At 37.0% G+C, this 19,993-nt stretch overlaps 1 protein-coding gene across 2 annotated transcripts in view; it reads right to left on the reverse strand.

The window, feature by feature from the left end:
• Positions 1-19,993, reverse strand: part of IFT43 (intraflagellar transport 43) — a 164,609-nt gene that overhangs the window by 31,018 nt on the left and 113,598 nt on the right. For both annotated transcript variants that reach the window (XM_074235682.1, XM_074235681.1), the window contains 2 exons: positions 18,505-18,537; positions 17,774-17,820 (listed from right to left, as the gene is read on the reverse strand). In XM_074235682.1, coding sequence (XP_074091783.1) covers positions 17,774-17,820; positions 18,505-18,537 — 80 coding nt within the window. The remainder of the gene's footprint in view (positions 1-17,773; positions 17,821-18,504; positions 18,538-19,993) is intronic.

Genomic DNA, 19,993 nt, shown 5'->3' on the forward strand with positions numbered 1-19,993 from the left:
ACTCCTGACTCCAGGGCCAGTGCTCTATCCACTTTGCCACCTAGCCACCCCCTATACCTGGAAATTCTTGACTTTTTATTTCTCCATATGAATTTACTTACAACTTTTTCTAACTCATTAAAGTAATTTTTTGGAATTTTGATTGGTAGGGCACTAAACAGGTAATTTAGTTTTGGTAGAATTGTCATTTTTATTATATTGGCTCTACCTATGAATAGGGAGTTTTTAAAGAAAAAAAGAGAAGCTATTTATAGCCATCTAAAATGCTCCAAATTGCTAATAAAATAAATTCAATTTCTAGTAACTTTAAGGTTCCATTTTATACCTGCTAGATTGGCAAAGATAACTAAAAAAGGAAAATGGCACTTGTTGGAGGAGTCTGGGGAAAATAGGCACGCTGATGAATTATTAGTGGATCCATGAACAATCATTATTTTGGGAAAGCAATTTGATTCTATACCTCAAGTCACTAAATTGTGCATTCTATTTTGTTTTTTATTTCAATTTTTCATTAGTTCTAAGATAATATAATAGGATAGTTGATACAGATCTGAAAAGAACGTCAAAGGTCACTTAGATCAGTTGCCTCACTGAGGGAGATAAATTGTTTTTCCCAAGTTCACAAAGGTAGTAGTCATCAGAGAAAGCATTTGAACCCAGGTTTTCTATCTCTAGAGTCAGTACTCTTTCTCTTTACCATGATGTCTCCCATTCTGAACTTGATAAACACAAAGAACAGAAAAAGAGGATTCCATGTGAAATTGTGTCTCATTACACATAGCTTGCTCTTTTAGCACAATAATTCCAAAGCTGTCTCATTTGTATACTTGTGCATAACCCTTAATTTAATAAATACTGCTATTAGCCTTGACCAGGGATGTACTAGGTCTGATTTATTATTTGGTTGATCATCTAGACTTAAGAAAGTGATGGAGAAAATATTAAAAATGCAAATCAAATTTAAGTATCATGAAGTTGTTAAGTGTTTACCATTATACATCTACTTATGTCCCAAAGAGATCAAAAAGTGAAGGGACTAATAGATACACACATATTTATTTTTTTTATTTTTTTTTTTTAGGTTTTTGCAAGGCAAATGGGGTTAAGTGGCTTGCCCAAGGCCACATAGCTAGGTAATTTTTAAGTGTCTGAGACTGGATTTGAACCCAGGTACTCCTGACTCCAGGGCCGGTGCTCTATCCACTACACCACCTAGCTGCCACCTACACACATATTTATAACCATTTTTTTTTTAGTGGCAAAGAATTGGAAGCATGGTGGGTATCTATATCTTGGGATAGTTGAACAAATTATGGTATGTGAATGTTATTGTGCCAAAAGAAATAATAAAAGGATGAATTCAAAGAAATCTGGAAGACTTTTGTGATTTGATATAGAGCAAAATAAGCAAAACTGGAACAATACATACAATAACTACAAGGAAAATAAGAGAAAACAATAGTGAAAGGCTGAAGAACTTTAATCAACATAATAACCAAACATAACTCCAGAAGGCCAATGATGAATCAGATTTCCTATTACCTGACAGAGAGGTGTACAGACTAGAAGTTAAGAATGAGACATACAGGGGGCAGCTAGGTGGTACAGTGGATAGAGCACTGGCCCTGGAGTCAGAAGGTCCTGGGTTCAACTCTAGTTTCAGACATTTAATAATTGCCTAGCTTTGTGACCTTGGGCAAGTCACTTAACCCCACTGCCTTAAATTAAAAAAAAAAAGAATTAGACATACATACATCTTCCAACATAGACAATATGCATTACTATACCTGTTACAAGGGGAAGGATTTTATTTGTTTTTCAGTGGGGAAGAAAGTTGGAGGTGTAGATAGCAACACAAAACAAAAAAAAAAGAAGAAAAGAAAGAACCCCAAAATGAATTACTTAAAAATTCACTGAATAGAGCAGATGGAAGTTCAGAAAGGAATATAGATGAGCAGGACAATATCATAATCACTATGTTACATACATTTGTCAGATTCATAGCTTCTTATGCATTCTACCTTTGCTATTCTATATAGAAGAAAATATTTATATTTGTTGATGTTTGCCAAGTTCATAGTAATGAAAAGGAAAATCTTAAAAATCTGATTTATAAATAACATGAAGTTGAGAAGTATAGTTAACATAGAAGATGGCAGACTTAGGATGCAAAAAGAACTCAGCAAATGTGTAATTCTACACTTGAGTTCAAACAATTAATTGCCTAAGTACAGAATGGGTGAGATATAGGTAGACAATATTTCATGGGAAGAAGATGAAGCTTTTAGGGGACTAAGTGACAGTCAGAAGTGTGACACACATTCAGAAACACAAACATGATCTTTTTCCTTTATTACAGACCTATAATTTCATTCACATAACACAAATACAAATACAAATATGATCTTTTCCCTATATACAAGCTATGATTTCATCTATGTAGGAAACTGCACTGGTATAGGCTAGCAATCTGTCAATAACTCCTAGTCTTTTTTTATTTTTAGGTTTTTGCAAGGCAAATGGGGTTAAGTGGCTTGCCCAAGGCCACACAGTTAGGTAATTATTAAGTGTCTGAGGCCAGATTTGAACTCAAGTACTCCTGACTCCAGGGCCGGTGCTCTATCCACTGCACCACCTAGCAGCCCCAATAACTCCTAGTCTTAAAGAGTGGTCTGGAGCACTAGGAAATAATTTAATTTGACCTTGGTCACATGGTGAGTATGCAGCAGAGAATAGATATGAACCTTTACTGCTTTCAAGGCCAGCCTTCTAACCATAATGCCCCACATTTAACTATACTTGTAACAGTACACAGAATGAGAAGGGTCAGAGCTCCACCACACCATCTGCCCCAATTAGAGGACAACTGGAAAATCATGTTATATTCATATTTTCATTTTTTTCTCTTTTAAAACAGAAAGAAATCCAATCCAGATTATATATGTATAACCATGTTAAACATAGATCCACATTTATCATGTTGTGAATGAAGAATAAAATCCAAATGGAAAAATGAAAAAAAAAACAACAGAGGAAAAAAGATATACTATTTAAGAAATAGACCACTTTTAAAAATTGAAGATAATTAGCTTTGATGTGTATTTAAACTCCACAGTACCTTCTCTGGATAAAGATGGTATTTTCCATCACAAGTCTTTCAGAAATATCTACGATTATTGTACTGCTGAAATTAACAAGTCCAACATAGTTGTTAGTGTACATAATGTTATTTTGGTTCTGCTCACTTCATTCAGCATCAGTTCATACAGTCTTTCCAGGTTATTCTGAAGTCCCATCCCTCATGATTTTTTATCGAACAGTGTTTGATTATACTCATATACCTCAATTTGTTTAAGTCATTCTCCAATTGATGGGCATCCTCTCAATTTTCAATTCTTTGCCACTATGAAAAGAGCTGCTATAAATATTTTTGTGCATGTGGATTTTTTTATCCTTTTTTGTGTTCTCTTTCAGATACAAACCCAGTAGTGGTAATTGCTGAATCAAAGGGTATGCAGTTTTATTGCCCTTTGGGCAAAATTCCAAATTGCTCTCCAGAAAAGTTGGATCAGGTCACAGTTCCACCAACAATGCATTAGTGTCCCAGTTTTACCACATTGCCTCTAACACATTGTTTATCTTTTTGTCATATTAACCAATCTGATAATTGTGAGGTGGTACCTCAGAGTTGTTTTAATTTGCATTTCTCTAATCAATAATGACTAAGAACATTTTTTCATGTGACTATAGATAGCTTTAATTTCTTCATCTGAGAATTGGCTTTTTATTAGAGAATGATTTGTATTCTTATAAATCTGATTCAGTTCTCTATATATTTTAGAAATGAGTTCTTAGTCAGAAACACTGGTTGTACAAATTGTTTCCCAACTTACTGTCTTCCTTTTAATCTTGGTTGCACTGGTTTCATTTGTGCAAAAACCTTTCAATTTAATGTAACTGAAATTATCCATTTTGCATTATATAATGTTCTCTATCTCTTCTTTTGTCACAAACTGCTCCCCTTTCCATAGATCTGATAGGTAAACTATTCTCTGTTTTCTTAATTGGTTTATGATATCATCTTTTATGTCTAAATCATTACCCCTTTAGACCTTATCTTGGCATAAGGTGTGATATGTTGGTCTATGCCTGGCTTCTGCCATATTATCTTCTAGTTTTCCTAGCAGTTTTTAATCAAAGAGTAAGTTCTTATCCCAGGAGCTGGAATCTTTGGATTTATCAAACAATATATTACTAAAGTCATTTACTGCTATCTCTTTTGCACTTAATCTATTCCACTGATCTACCACTTCTATGTATTAACCAGTACCAGACAGTTTTGATGACTGATGCTTTATAATATAATGTTCAATTTGGTATGGCTAGGCCACCTTCCTTTGCAATTTTTTCCATTAATTCCCTTGATATTCTTGACCTTTTGTTCTTCCATATGAATTTAGTTACTATTTTTCTAGCTCAATAAAATGATTTTTTTTTGGAAGTTTGATTGGTATGGCACTGAATAAGTTATTTAATTCAGGTAAAATTCTCATTTTTATATTAGCTCATGACCAATTGGTATTTGCCCAGTTATTTATATCTGATTTTACATGTGTGCAAAGTGTTTTATAATTATTTTCAAATAGTTACTGAGTCTGCCTTGGCAGGTAGACTCTAGGAGTCATATTTTCAAAGCTGTGTTCATAGGTGGATGTTTCTAGAAAACACTGCCCAGGAGAGGGAGCTATATCATACAAAGACTGAATGATGGGTCTGGAGCTATTTAGCCTGGAGAAAAGAGCAATCAGGGGAAACAGGATCACTCTTGAAATATTCCAAGGGTTATTGGGAGGAAGAGGGAAAGACTAAGATTTAAGAAACACTAGGGACTTCAGAACTAATTTAGTCTGGACCCCTCAATTTATAGAGAAGGTCAAAAGAGTACAGGAAAATTGTCCACAGTCGCAAAGGTAGTAATTAGCAGACCCAAGATGTCCAACTTGAAAATCAATATGCATTTGTGAGATGATCAATTATGATGACTCAGTTCCTCTCAGTAGTTCAGTGACCAAGGACAATCCTAAAAGACTTGTGATGGAAATTATCCACATCCAAAGAAAAAATTATGGAGTATGAATGTAGAGCAAAGCATATTTTGTTCACTTTTTAAAACTTCCTTTATGTTCTTTCTTTCTCATGGTTATTTTTTTCTCCTTTAGTTCTAACTCTTCTTTCTTATGACCAAAACAGAAATATGTTAAACACACATACACACATATGACCTATATCAGATTACTTATTACCAGGGATTAGGGTGAGAAAAGGGAGAGTGGTAGAAAAATGTGGAACTCAAAAGCTTACAAAATACAAAGGTTGAAAACTATCTTTGGAAAAAAATAATATAAAAAATAAAGCCACAAATACAAAAAAAATCAATGTGCATGGTTTTGTCTTTTTACATTTTTTAACCAGGAAAACTGTGAGTGATGAGTAAAAATAATAAGCATTTTTGGATTCAAAATAAGGAAAAATCTACTTATCTTTAAAGTAGATCAAAAGTGGAATGGGTTGGGTTGGCTAGGTGGCACAGTGAATAGAGCACTGGCCCTGGATTCAGGAAGACCTGAGTTCAAATCTAACCTCAGATACTTAATAATTCCCTAGCTGTGTGACCTTGGGCAAGTCACTTAACCCCATTTGCCTTGCCAAAAAAAATGGAATGGGTTGCCTCAGGAGGTAGTGAGTCTCACATGACTAGAAATCTTATAGCAGAATTGGGATAACCACTTGTTGGGAACACTGAAATGGCATTCCTGCGTACTGATTGGACTAGATGACTTCTGATCTCTTTCCTAACTCTGAGGTTCTGTGATCAGTATACTACTTTCATCATTTCTAATTTTCTTTAGATTCACTAGAATGATAATCATAGTAACATTGATTCTATAAATAGCTTCATAATGCCATCCACTTGATCTGACCCTGTTGATACAAACTCTTATCCATCAAGCATCTCTTTTATTAAAAATATTTTTATTTTAAAATCACCCCCACAACTACAAGCAAAAACAAGTTTCAACATTTACTTCCAAAATTCTTGAGTTCTAAAATCTCTCCCTTCTTCCCACCCTATTCTCCTTCACTGAGAAAGAAAGTTACCTGGTGTAGTTTAAAATGTGTAATCATGAAAAACATTACTACAATAGTCATGCTGTGAAAGTAAACATAACCTCCCCACACAAAAAGATACCTCAAGAAAAATAAAGTAAAAGAAAGGGGGAGAAGGATGCTTCAGTCTGTATTCAGACACTATCAGCTGTCTTTGGGATGGACAGCATTCTTCATCGTAAGACCTTCAGAGTTCTTTTGGGTCATAGCATTGCTGAGAAAAGTAGGTCATTCACACCTTGCAATATTGCTGTTACTTTGTATGTGGTCATTTCCCATTGCATCTACTTGTGTAGGTTTTATACTGAGAGTATCCTCTTTATCAATTCCCATAATAGAACAGCATTTCATCTCAATCACATACCACAATGTATTCACTCACTCTCCAACAACTGGGTATCCCTTCTGTCTCCAACTATCTACCACCAGAAGAGAGTTGCTATAAATATCCCTATACATATAGATTCTTTTCTTCATTTAATCTCTTCTGGAATATAGACCCAGCAGTGACACTGCTAGGTCAGAGGGGAGGTATGGCTTTATATCTCTTGGGGCATAGTTCCAAATTGCTCCAAAGAATTTTTGAATCATTTCACAACTCCTCCAGCAGAATATCAATGTCTCAATTTCCCTTCATTCCTTCCAACATTTGTCATTTTCTACTTCTGTCCTATTAGCCAATCTAATAGGTATAACCCTTGATTGCATTGATAAACTTATGTGAATACTGGTCTAATCTCTTGGTCATTTATCAACTAGGGAATGACTCTATTTAAAAAAAACCGACTGAATTCTCTATGTCTGAGAAATGAAGTATTTATCAAGAAACTTGTTTCAATTTTTTCCCCAAAGCTGCTATTGCTAGATATATTTCCCTCCATTTTGTTCCCCCCAATCCTATTTATTCTATTCTCTCTCTCCTTTTACCTAGTTCCTCCTCAAAAGTGTGTTGCTTCTGACTCTCCCACAATCTTCCATGATCTTCTCTCCCCTCTATCACCTACACCCCCTACCTCCCATGCCCTTTCTCCCATCCTTTTCCTCTCCTAGTTTCCTCTAGGGAAAGATAACTTTTTTTAGAAAGATTTTATTTATTTTGAATTTTACAATTTTCCCTCCATTCTTGCTCCCCCCCCAACCCCCACAGAAGGCATTCTGTTAGTCTTTATATTGTTTCCATGGTATACATTGATCTCAGCTGAATGTGATGAGAAACATATCATTTTTTTTAAACCCAATTGAGTATGTTATTCCCTCTCTGAGCCAATTCTGATGATAGTAAGACTCACTCACCCACTCTTTCTTCTACTTCCACTTCCACTCCATTGCAAAAGCTTTTTCTTGTCTCTTTTATGTGAAAGAACTTACCCCATTCTACCTCTCCTTTCCCTTTCTTCCAGTACATTCCTTTCTCCCCTATTAATTCCATGTTTTTAATATATACTTTCATATTCAATTCAATTCTGGGCCTTATCTATATATGCTCCTTCTAACTGCTCTAATAAATAAGAAGGTTCACATGAGTTATCAGTATCATTGTCCCATGCAGGAATACAAGCAGTTCAACATAATTATGTCCCTTATGATTTGCCCATCCTGGACCATGGGGGTAGAGTGGTCAGATATAACACATTTTCTTTTTTACTTCTTGCAAAGGGCTGGGATTGGATGGCCTGTCTGGGACCATAGGGCCAGGTGGATGCTGGGTAAGGGGTGGTATGTATGTTTGGGGCCTCTTGGCCCCAGGGCTGGGGATCTGCCTGCTGTGCCACTCAACTACCCTACAGCACAGACAGAGTGAAAGAAGAGAGAAAATATAGTTCATGGTAGTACAGAAGTACAAATGGAGGGAGTTGCGATCAGCAATGGCAACAGTGGAAAAATATGGAAGTAACTTTTGTGATGGACTTATCCTAAAGAATGTGATCCACCCATGACTGAGCTGGTGATGTAGAAACACAGACTGAAGCACATTTTTTATTATTATTATTTTCTGGGGGGGTGTTGCGGGCAAATAAGACTGGGTGGCCTGCCTGGGGCCACACAGCTGGGTGATTGCTATGTGTCTGAGGCCAGATTTGGACCTGGGTGTTCCTGGCTCAAGGGCCAGTGATCTGTCTGCCACCCAGCCACCCCTACTATTATTATTATTACTATTTTATTTTGGGTCTTTTTTTTTTTTTTGGTTTTTGTAGGGCAATGGAGTTGGGGTGGCTTGCACGGGGTCACATAGCTGGGTGATTGTTGGGTGTCTGGGGCCAGATTTGGGCTCGGGTGCTCCTGGATCCAGGGCCAGTGCTCTGTCCACTGTGCCACCTGGCCATACCTACAATTATTATTATTATTATTTTTAATTTTAATTTTTTTTCCACTTTATCACTTATGCGGGTCTATATTTTCTTGGAGGGAGAGGGTATTATGTTTACTCTTTTTTTTTAAGTTTTTGCAAGGCAATGGGGTTAAGTGGCTTGCCCAAGGTCACACAGCTAGGTAATTATTAAGTGTCTGAGATCAGATTTGAACCCAGGTACTCCTGACTCCAAGGCCGGTGCTTTATCCTCTATGCCACCCTAGCCACCCCCTATGTTTACTCTTAAAAAAGAATATTTTAGTAATGTATAAAAAATTATCTGTACAAAATAAGAATAAATAAATAGGAAAAAAATGACTTGCCTATCCTGTCCACCCTCTCTATCTTCATCTGTGTCCTGCACTTGAAGATCAAATTTTCTTTTCAGTTCTGGTCATTTCATCAGGAAAGTTTGAGAGTCTCCTATTTCACTGAATGTCCATTTTTTCCTGGATAGTTGATTCTTGGTTGTATTCCAAGGTCTTTTGCCTTCTGGAATATCATATTCCAAGTCCTATGATCCCTTAATATAGAAGATACTAAATCTTGTGTTATCCTGACTGTAGCTCTACAATATTTGAATTGTTTCTTTTTGGATGTCTGTAATATTTTCTTCTTGACTTGGAAGTTCTGAAATTTGGTCATAATCTTCCTGGCAATTTTCATTTTGTGATCTCTTTGAGGAGGTGATTGGTAGATTCTTTCAATTTCTATTTTACTCTCTGTTTCTAGGATATCAGGGCAGTTTTCCTGGAAAATTTCTTGGAAAAATGCTGTCAAGGCTCTTTTTTTGGTCATGAATTTCAGGTAGTCCAATAATTTTTAAATTAACTCTCTGGATCTGTTTTCTAGATCAACTGTTTTTCCAATAAGATATTTCACATTTTCTTCTAGTTTTCATTCTTTTGGTTTTGTTTTATCGTTTCTCAATTTCTCACAAAGTCATCAGCTTCCCTGAGTTCCATTCTATATTTGAAGGAATTATTTTCTTTAGAGAGCTTTTGTATTTCCTTCATTTGGCCAATTTTGTTTTTTAAGGTATTCTTCTCTTCAATGATCTTTTGGGTTTCTTTTTCCATTTGACCCAAACTGTTTTTTAAGATGCTATTTTCTTCAGTATTTTTTGGTATCTCTTTCACCAAGTTGCTGACTCAATTTTTTTTTAGGTTTTTTTTTTGGCAAGGCAATGGGGTTAAGTGGCTTACCCAAGGCCACACAGCTAGGTAATTATTAAGTGTCTGAGGCCAGATTTGAACTCAGGTACTTCTGCCTCCAGGGTGGGTGCTCTATCCACTGTATCACCAAACCTCCCCCGACTCAATTTTCATGACCTTCCTGCATCACTTATTTCTCTTCGCAATTTTTCCTTAGCCTCCCTTACTTGATTTTCAGAATCTTTTTTGAGCTCTTCCATTGCCTGAGACCAATCCATATTTTTCTTGGAGGCTTTGGATGTAGAATGTTTGACTTTGTTATATTCTGAGTGTGTATTTTGATCCTCCTTAGGCCCAAAGTAATTGTCTATGAAGTTGGATTTTTTTTCTTCTATTGTTTGCTCATTTCCCCAGGCTATGTCTTAATTTTAACTCTTTGTTAAGATAAGGATCTTCCTCCAGAGACTGACTCCTAAACATCAGGGGGTTTTTGCAGCTGTTTTCAGGGATTATCTCCTCCCCCCCAAATTCTCAATACCTCCAAGGTCTTACGGAGGCTAAGATTGCTCTCTTGGCCTGTGCTCTAGTATGTGGATGACCACAAGCACTCCTTTCTGCCCCGGAACCATGAGAAGAGTCTCTGCTCTGTTGCAGGAAGTAAGTTCCATTGTGCTTTTGTACCTTTTCCTGAGATTAGGACCCCAGACTGAGACCCAGATCTGAGTATGGGCAAAGTCACAGAGTTTCACCTCAGGAATAGCAAAGAGATATCTGCAATCTTCCCTGATCTCCTTTATCAGTGTACTTAACACTCTGGAAGCAGCTTCCAGGTGACTCCCCAAGATAACTCCTAATCTCCTGGAGCTGGGTCTTGCACTGGGGTGTCTGCTGAGGCCTGCATTGGACTGGCTCTGCTCTCACTCTGGTGCAGAAAAGTTTTCCTTCTGACCTTCCCAATCATCCTTGGCAGTCCTTGGGTTGAGAGGTCTGCAAACCACTATTGCTGCTACAGATCCAGGTGTCTGTTCTGGGATGGTTAGAACTGGTTCACTCCAGCATGGCTCAAGCTGTGTTGTGGGTCCTTTCTAACCCTGGTGTATCAGACCCTTCACTCAGTCTTTTTGTGGGTTCTACCACTCTAGAATTTGGTTAGAATCATTATTTAAAGGCATTTGGAGTGGTTTGGGGGAAAGCTCATGGGAGTCCCTGCCTCTACTCCATTATCTTGGCCCTCAAGCATCTCTTTCTCTTGTCTTTTGAATGCCGGGGAATTTCCTCTCAAATGTTTCAGGGGAAATATACTTGTAGGGGAACTGTCACCCTGATTTCCCACCTTCCAAGCGCTTTAGGTCTTGACAATTCAGGCAAATTCATCAACATCCACATTTCAATTCACACAGCCCTAGTGAGGCTCTTTCCTGTTCTCCTGAAACTGAAGGCCTGCATCCTGCTGAGAAATGTGTCTCCTTTGAATAGAATTCTCGTGCTGTGCACCAATGGCCACAGGCATAAGAATCTATTATCCACAAGTAATTTCTGTAGATTTGATGGAAAAGAAAAGACACATAGAAAGGAAGAGTCTAATTGACTGAAGGTTCTGGTCCACGTCACTGGAGTTTCTATCTCATCTTCAGTTATAACTTCTGTGCTGGGGGTCAAGTGGCCTGCCCCCTACTCTGGGCTTCCCTTTACTACCAAACCTTGATGTGTCTGCAGACAAAGCTTCAGAGCTCAGAAAACCAGAGTCAGGGGTTTCAAAGTAATTAAATAAATGGACTAATACATATGCATACATATATATATATATATATATATATATATATATATATATATATACACATATATATATACACATACATATACACATATAAAATAAATGGACTAATACATTTGTCATTCGTATATTTTATATATGTATATATATACATTTGAAATAATCTCAGATGTCAAAGGATCTAAAAACAAAGTGAAAATCATTGCTGATAAGAACAAAATAACTTCTTTCCTAAAAATAGGGCAGAAAAATAAATATATAGTTTAATATACAAATATACAACTTAATCCCATTGACAGCGAGGTGGTAATAGAGTGCAGATTTTGGAATTAGGAAGACCTGAATTCAATTCAGCTTCAGAAACTTACTAGCTATGTGACCTTGAGCAAGTCTTTGTTTCTTCATCCGTAAAATGGAGTTAATAACAGTACCTACTTCTCAGGGTTTTCCTGAGAATTGAGATAATATTTGTAAAGTGCTTTGAAAACCTTAAAGCATATTGCTACTGATAGTATTATTATTATATTATCAATTTTCAATTCAGTGAACTAGAACAAAAGATAGATAAGGGGAGGAGTACAGAGAGAGAGACTGAAGGGTCAAAAATGACTGATGTTTTAAGTCTAGGTAATGGAATCATCAAGAAAAATAGAAAAAGTTGAGGTGAGTTTCTATTTTAGGGTTTAGATATGTTGAGTTTGAGATATCAGAAGGAAATTCCAAGTAGAAATGGTCATCTGGGACCTGAAAAGAGATAAACAGACAGTCAGATAGATGGATGCTAGGTTGGAGAGAGAAAGTAACAGGTATACATATACGTATATGTATACGTGTATATACATATATATATGTATATACATATATGTATGTATGCATATATATTTATGCACTGTGTGTGTGTATGAGTGTGTGTGTGGTAACTAAGTGATGCAGTAGATAGAGTGCTGGGCCTAGGATCAGGAAAACTCATCTTCCTGAGTTCAAGTCTGGCCTCAGATACTTACTAAGCTTTGTGACCTTGGCCAAATCATTTAACTATTTTTGCCTCAATTCCTCAATTTGCAAAAATCAGCTAGAGAAAGAAATGATTATATACGTACATACACATACACACTCATATATGCTAGTTTGAGTTTAAATTATTGTTCTGGCACTTCATCAATAGATAGATTTAGATATATGTCATCTGCATGGGTATGATAATTAAACAGTTGAGCAGACAAGATCACCAAAGATGAAGTTACATAGAAGACAGATGAAGAAAAAAACAGGAAAATCTACATTTAGGGAATAGAAGAAAAACAATAAACCAATAAATGAGGCCAAGAAGGAAAGATAGGATTAGCATATGAATAGAAAACTAGAAGACAATCAATTCAGGGAAGCCAAGGGATAAGAGGGTGCATTTTGAAGCTAGTTGACAACAGCATTACATGATACAGAATGGTAAAAGAATCCGAGAATACCAGAATTGGAAGGATCTTCAGATGTCATCCAGTACTCTAGTCCTTCTTTCGCTTGATCAAAAATCCCCTGTACAAATTCCCCAACAAATTATCCAGAATACATAGAATATCACCAGGTATCTGGCAGTCAGATTAACTGTCCATATGTTTGGTGGGTTTTTCCCCCATCACATCATGCTTTCTCTCCATACCTCAAAATATCAATAACCTTTAAGTTTAAAGGTATCCTTTTCTCCCTTCACTGGAGCAGCTCACAACCCATCTGTAACAATGGAATCAAAAATTTATCACCCAACCACCAAACTAGTGAAATTAGATAGACTAGTTCTCAGACAAGGAACAAATAGTTTATGATTACGTCCATGCTCTACCTTGATAGGGTCTACCAGAACTTTTTCAAAATCACAAAGACCTTGGTATATCCATTATCATTTCTCTAAGCCTCAGTTTCTTTATCTGCAAAATGAGGAATTTAGAGTAGAAGACTTCTAATCTATGATTTATAATGTATCTCCACAATTCTATGAATCTGGAGAGTAGGTCTCTCCTCATCTCTGTGGCACATGATATATAAGTTAAGGCAGTTTCAAAAGGATCATAGACTTTAAGAGATCTTTGAGTTTACAAAGAGGAAACAAGGTTTTACAGAAAGGTAGGGAAACTAGAAAGAATACTGTAATTCAAGATCAGATATTATCTTTCCCAATAAATAGGGAAAGCTAAGAAATAAATATCAATTATTATGAGAATCCCAGAAAAAATATTTCTACTTTAAGTATTCTTTTTTATTTCTCCAAATGAAAGTTGACTAGGTTCCAAAATGGTTCATTATGGGAAAAGAGCATATATGGGAAATGATCAGGGAATAAAGAAAGCAAGAGAAAGAAGAGCCAAGAGAGCAAGACAGAAATGAATGGGGAGAGTGAAAACTGAGTTTGGAAAAGTGGTGAGTGGGGTATATTCTGAGATTTCTTCAGTAGAATATTATAGATTAGAAAATAGTTGAACCATGGCTCCTCCTCCCTTGACAAAGCAACTTCTGGGATATTGGTGAAGAGTCAACTGACCCTATTTTATTTGCTGAAGTCCATTCAATTCCTGAGGCTGAAGGGTTAATCCTGTTTCGATTTTTATTATATGCTCTTTTTCTTAGATTAATTTATGTGAAGACCACATTCCTCATTAATGATGGTGGGCCAGTGGGGGGTGGGGATCGAGTTAGGATGAATGTGATTCTTGGGTCTTTTGCTTTTGCCTCAGTCTCTTCATTGGGGCCCATTCCTCAAGAAATGAATAAAACTTTCTCTTCATACCTTGAGAGATCTCCAAAATCGTGTTAAGTGGCATTTGTCCCACACAGTGGGGAAGACAGATTCCTATAAATAGCATTTTTCTTATTCCACTGGCAGCCTAGCATTTCAGATCTCTCATCTTCATTGCTTGGCTATGTTTGGCCACTTTTACCTATTTCCCTTGTTGACTTGAACAGAAAATTGAACAATTATTCTTAAACTCCACTTTCAGATCACTCAGATTGCTATACTTATTGAATTAAGTCCCCAATTGCCCCAGGCTAGAGGTAGTTCAACTGCATTTTTGGTAGGGTTCTTCAAGAGGCTTTATTATTCCTAAAGTTGTCAATGTATTTAATCCTGTTACAACTTGTAACCCAGGATGCAGAGGGAGGATTCTTCTCCCTACAAAGGGAGGCAGGTGATATCCCACAGAGGATGGTGTTGGGAACCATCACCAAGGTGATGAAGCATACTTGTTTGTACAGAATCATCTACATTAGCAATGGTTTTGTTAAGCCTGATAAGCTTAGATGGAGGTTTTAAATTATTTTCAAAGGCTGTCAACTTAAAATAAGATTTGGGGGGTTGACAGCTCTCTTATAATCTGCATTAATCTCACAGGTAAATAATGTAAATTTTAGCTCCAATACCCACTATATATTTTGAGGTTGTTTCACCTGAAATGTTTTTTCTTTTTTCCTTTTGCAAATTGAGAATTTTTTTTTCCCTACTAATATGCCTCTCTTCCAATTCAAGTTGCTGTTAGCACAGGATTCAAGGTTCCCTAAAATGTATAAAAGACCCTGTTATAAATGAAATGAAAAGAAAAGAAAAACCTGCTACAGTGAGAGAAAATTGTACATTTTATTCACTAACCTTGCAAGATATACCTTACAAGGTACCCGTACTTCACCTAGGTGTGAAGCACGAATTAGTCTTCAAAGTGAGGTAATTTACGGTCTTCAGAAACTCTTTCCCCTCCCTCTTGGATGTTCATAGGCTCTCAGAGTTTGAGTTACAATGTAAGAGGTCCACCCATTCTATGACATGCCCCTAATATGATCCCCCCCACAGCTAATGAACCCCAATTGTCACAGGGGGTGTGTGGGATAATATTCAATTACCTAATTTCAAAAACTCAGTAGCATTAGGTCAAGATCTCTAGGTCACTCTCCACTGGTTGAGAACTAGTTTGGGGTTTGCTATCCCTGGAATGGGATAAGGAAAACTCTTCCAGCCTTGTGATCGGCTGGGCCATTCCCGCTTTGTAATGGATTCCCTAAGGGCTCCCCTCCACACCCTGTGAAGACCAACATCCTACTTTCCTCACAGACTCTAAAAGTCATCTAGCCAATCTCCTCATGTTTCATTTTATCAGATGAAAGACTTAAAGCACAGACATTCTAAGTGACTGGAGGGCCTGGACTAAATACACACACACACACACACACACACACACACACACACACACACACAGGCTAGCTTTTATAAAGAGTTTAAGTTTAAATTCCAGTTCTTATACTTCTTTAAATAAGTGATCATGAATTGGTCCCATTAAGGCTCTGCCTCCTCAGTTTCCTCATTTGGATAATGGGGGAAATAATACTCATATTTTTTCCAAGGATCAAGCAAGATTCCCCTCAGAACACTGTCTAACTATCCATAATTATTACAGTTAGCTGTCAAGAGGCAATCAGATGGCACAGTGGATAAAGTACTTGATTTGGAATCAGGAAAACCTGAATTTAAATCCAGTCTCAGACCCCTTCAGTTTGCTCATCTAATTAAATGGAGAAAATAATAGTACCTATCTCCCAGGGTTATTGTGAGGATGAAGTGTGAGTATCTGAAAAGTGTTTTATAAACCTTAAAGTGTACATAAATGCTAGATAGTATCATAACATTATAGTTATTGCCTGCCATGAGAGAATCTAGTCTTAACTCTGCCACTACCAGAGTGTCAACTAAGTAAGCAGCTGCACTCCTCAGGTCTTGGTTCTTAATAAGTTACCCAAACCCATTTATTCCCTAACAATCTAAGGGTTTGATTCCTTTAACAATCTAAGATTCTAGGATATGATGCTATCCTGGTAGCAGTAGCTCTTGAATTCCAAATAGGTATAGGCTTCCATTTTTAAGAGTTGAGGTTAGGAATCCTGTGAGTTAGTTGGTGGAATTCTACCTTTCATAAGGAAATTTGTGGAGGAAAGTAATGGGGCAAAAGTCAGAGAAAGAAAAGCTTAAAGGCCCTGGGAATGAAGAAGAAAGATGCTACAAACCTAGGGAGAAAGACATGATTGGTGATTTATTTTCCATATGTTTAATTCTTCCTCTATGTTGAGTGTTTCATTAGAAAGCTTTTTCCAAAAGGCCAGAAAGCAATTTTCCTGAATTAACACTTCCTGAAAATCACATGTCAGCTTCTACAATGTTGGATAAAGCTATCAGTCTGTTTCCAAAGTTTCCAGATAGTCAGAAGGCTAACCCCACATTCAGTCATTTGCAAGATTTTCAGTGCCAGTGATCTGTCCTTTTGAGGACTTCCCTTTACCCTGTCTAAAATCTTGGGGATCATGGACTGCTAAAACTCCAAGAGCTAAAGATAGGGTAGAACTGGTAACCACTACATTTTCCATGCCTATGGTCTTGCTAGTAACTTAACAGCTTCATTAATGGCCTGGCTCAGACTCTGCCTGCCTTGTCAAGTCCTCTAGTTATTTCTCTTGGTTGGTCCTGCTGCTGTCTGGTGACTCCAACAGATCAAAAACCTGGCTGAGGCCCAGCAGGAATGCACAGCTGCCAGGTTAGTGCAGGCAAAAGACAATTTCATACACGTTGGAGAAACCAAATTTTGGAAAGTGAATTACCGAGCACCTTATTTAACAGTGTCATAAGGGATTATTAGGAAGATGAAGAGAATTGGCAACTAAAAGGGTTTTCAGAGAAGTTGAACAGCAATATCTGGCAACTAGAAATAGGCTTGTCTCTAAGGGATGCCAAAAGATCTCTAGTGCAAGTCAAGTGGACAGCTGGGAACCACAGGAAGAATTATTAAGATTTGTTCCCAAGTTTCTTCCTTAGTAGCAGGACAAGCACTGAGTGCATGATCTTTTTTTTTTTTAATCTCACCTAGGACTCAATTTCTTTCCTTCTGAGCCTTGTCCGTGAACCTAAATTAAGACCCCAAAACTGTTAATGTCTTCCTTTTCATTCTGTGTTTTGATTTCCAGTGACCCTTGTATATACAAAAGCAATCACCTCTGGAATTTTGAAGAATCTGTATGGTCTTTCTTATTAAATGATATAATCTCAATAGAGAGAGAGATTAATGGATGGATAATCAATGGATAGATAGGAACTTTCTCTATGCATATATATAATTTGGTGTCTGTGTGTGTGTGTGTGTGTGTGTGTGAAGAGATAAAGTACATTATTTGTTAACCAACTTCTTCCTGATGTTGCTATTTCATACTTAAGATGCATCTTGGCTATGATTACTTTCTTGCCATTCCAAAGATCACCCAAGAAACAGTTGTAGTAACCCATTTGCCCATAGGGTGACTCACCTCCTCCATCATCAGATCCTTCCATGGTCCTTTGTTTGAGGCGCTGGCTGCTCCCCACCAAAAAAAAAAAAAAAAAAATAAGGAAAAAAATTTCAAATACAGAAATGGAAAATGAAAATCCTCACTTTTTCTTATTCCAATGCCAAATATGGCAAGAGTTTCTCATCTCTCATCTTCAATTTGCTTCAATTCAACAAATCTTTATTATGTACTTACTAACACATCTTATACATTACTAGGGATACAAAAATGAACTCATCTTTGCCTTCAATTTGCATTCTGCCTTGAAAGTGAAGGTCACAGAATTAGACCACTAGTTTTTTTTTTTTAACGTCCACATTTAATTAGGAACACTTTACTTTCAAAAAGGACAATGGAGAAAATTTGAGTTGACAAACTATGAAATTAGACTAGACTAGAAACTCTCCTTTATTATAGCAAAGGTAGGGTACAGGTTCATCATGCCTGTCAGTTTCAATGAGGCAGAATGTAGTGCCAGGACTCACATTTCTAAACACAACCCAGTGCACTAATGCAGGCTCTACACTCTTAGCTCCAGAGAGCATCAAAAGCCATGACCCCAGACCAAGATTAATCTTCCCAGACCTAGAACACAGCCAAGTTGCAGTTTCCTAGTTTTATAAATTTCATCCTTGAGCCTCTAGAATATGTACTGTTGACAAAGGCACTAAAACACCATTAAATTCTGTAAAAAAATATGGAAAACTTACTCTTCTATATCTTCAACAACCTTTCTTCCTACCCTGTAAAGATAAGAAAAGAAAGGATTATTAAGACCTAATGGTCGTTTCTGTCATGGGGGCCAGGGTATGAGTGTATTAGAGTGTGTGTGTGTGTGTGTGTGTGTGTAGTGGGAAGGAATGTCAGGGAAATCTAGTCAAAACAGATCCAAGGGCACTTAAATAAGACTTCATTCATGACCTACAAAGTCATCTTGAATATAAATAAACTCATTTTTTTCCCTCTAAACCTGGCCATTCTCATGATGTCCATATTTCTATCAATGAGACCATCATCATTCAACAAACATTAAGTGTCTACTACATGCTAGATACCAACCACCAATAACCCTGGGAATCACCTTTGAATTCTCTCTCCATCTTCTCCTCCCACACTCAGCTGCAGCAAAGAACTGTAAATTCTATCTACCAAAGTCTAGTATATCTGTTTTGTCATTATCCCTATCCTGTTGTTGCTTCAATATCCAGTTCAAAATTTTATCACACCTTTCTTAGATTGAAGGACAATAGTCTAATAGTCAGTCTCTCTGTTGTAGATTGTGCCTTGTCCATTGTATTTTACTATCTGAGTGTCAGGATAATCTTCTTAAGATATAATTCTGATCATGTTATCTATAACCTGCTCCTGCCACTAACAGAATGAAGAATACCCATTGCAGACAAAATAAAGTCCAAACTCCAAAACTTTTCAAGGATCCCTCTCCCCTTGCTTCCCCACTTGGAATGTACTCATTCTTTTTTTTTTTAATTTATTTTTTATTAAAGATATTATTTGAGTTTTACATTTTTCCCCCAATCTTGTTTCCCTCCCTCCCCCCCCCCACAGAATGCACTCTGTCAGTCTTTACTTTGTTTCCATGTTGTACCTTGATCCAAATTGGGTGTGATGAAAGAGAAATCATATCCTTAAAGAGAAGTCTAAGAGGTAACAAGATCAGACAATAAGCTATCTGTTTTCTTTCTAAATTAAAGGGAATAGTCCTTGTACTTTGTTCAAACTCCACAAGCTCCTTATCTGGATACAGATGTCACTCTCCTTTGCAGACAGCCCAAAACTGTTCCCAATTGTTGCACTGATGGAATGAGCAAGTCCTTCAAGCTTGAACATCACTCCCATGTTGCTGTTAGGGTGTACAGCGTTTTTCTGGTTCTGCTCATCTCACTCAGCATTAGTTCATGCAAATCCCTCCAGGTTTCCCTGAAATCCCATCGTTCCTGGTTTCTAGTAGAACAAATAGTGTTCCATGACATACATATACCATAGTTTGCTAAGCCATTCCCCAATTGAAGGACATTTACTGGATTTCCAATTCTTTGCCACCACAAACAGGGCTGCTATAAATATTTTTGTACAAGTAATGTTTTTACCCTTTTTCCTCATCTCTTCAGGGTATAGAACCAGTAGTGGTATTGCTGGGTCAAAGGGTATGCACATTTTTGTTGCCCTTTGGGCATAGTT

Source organism: Macrotis lagotis, chromosome 4, assembly GCF_037893015.1.
Source record: "Macrotis lagotis isolate mMagLag1 chromosome 4, bilby.v1.9.chrom.fasta, whole genome shotgun sequence".
Classification (NCBI taxonomy): domain Eukaryota; kingdom Metazoa; phylum Chordata; class Mammalia; order Peramelemorphia; family Peramelidae; genus Macrotis; species Macrotis lagotis.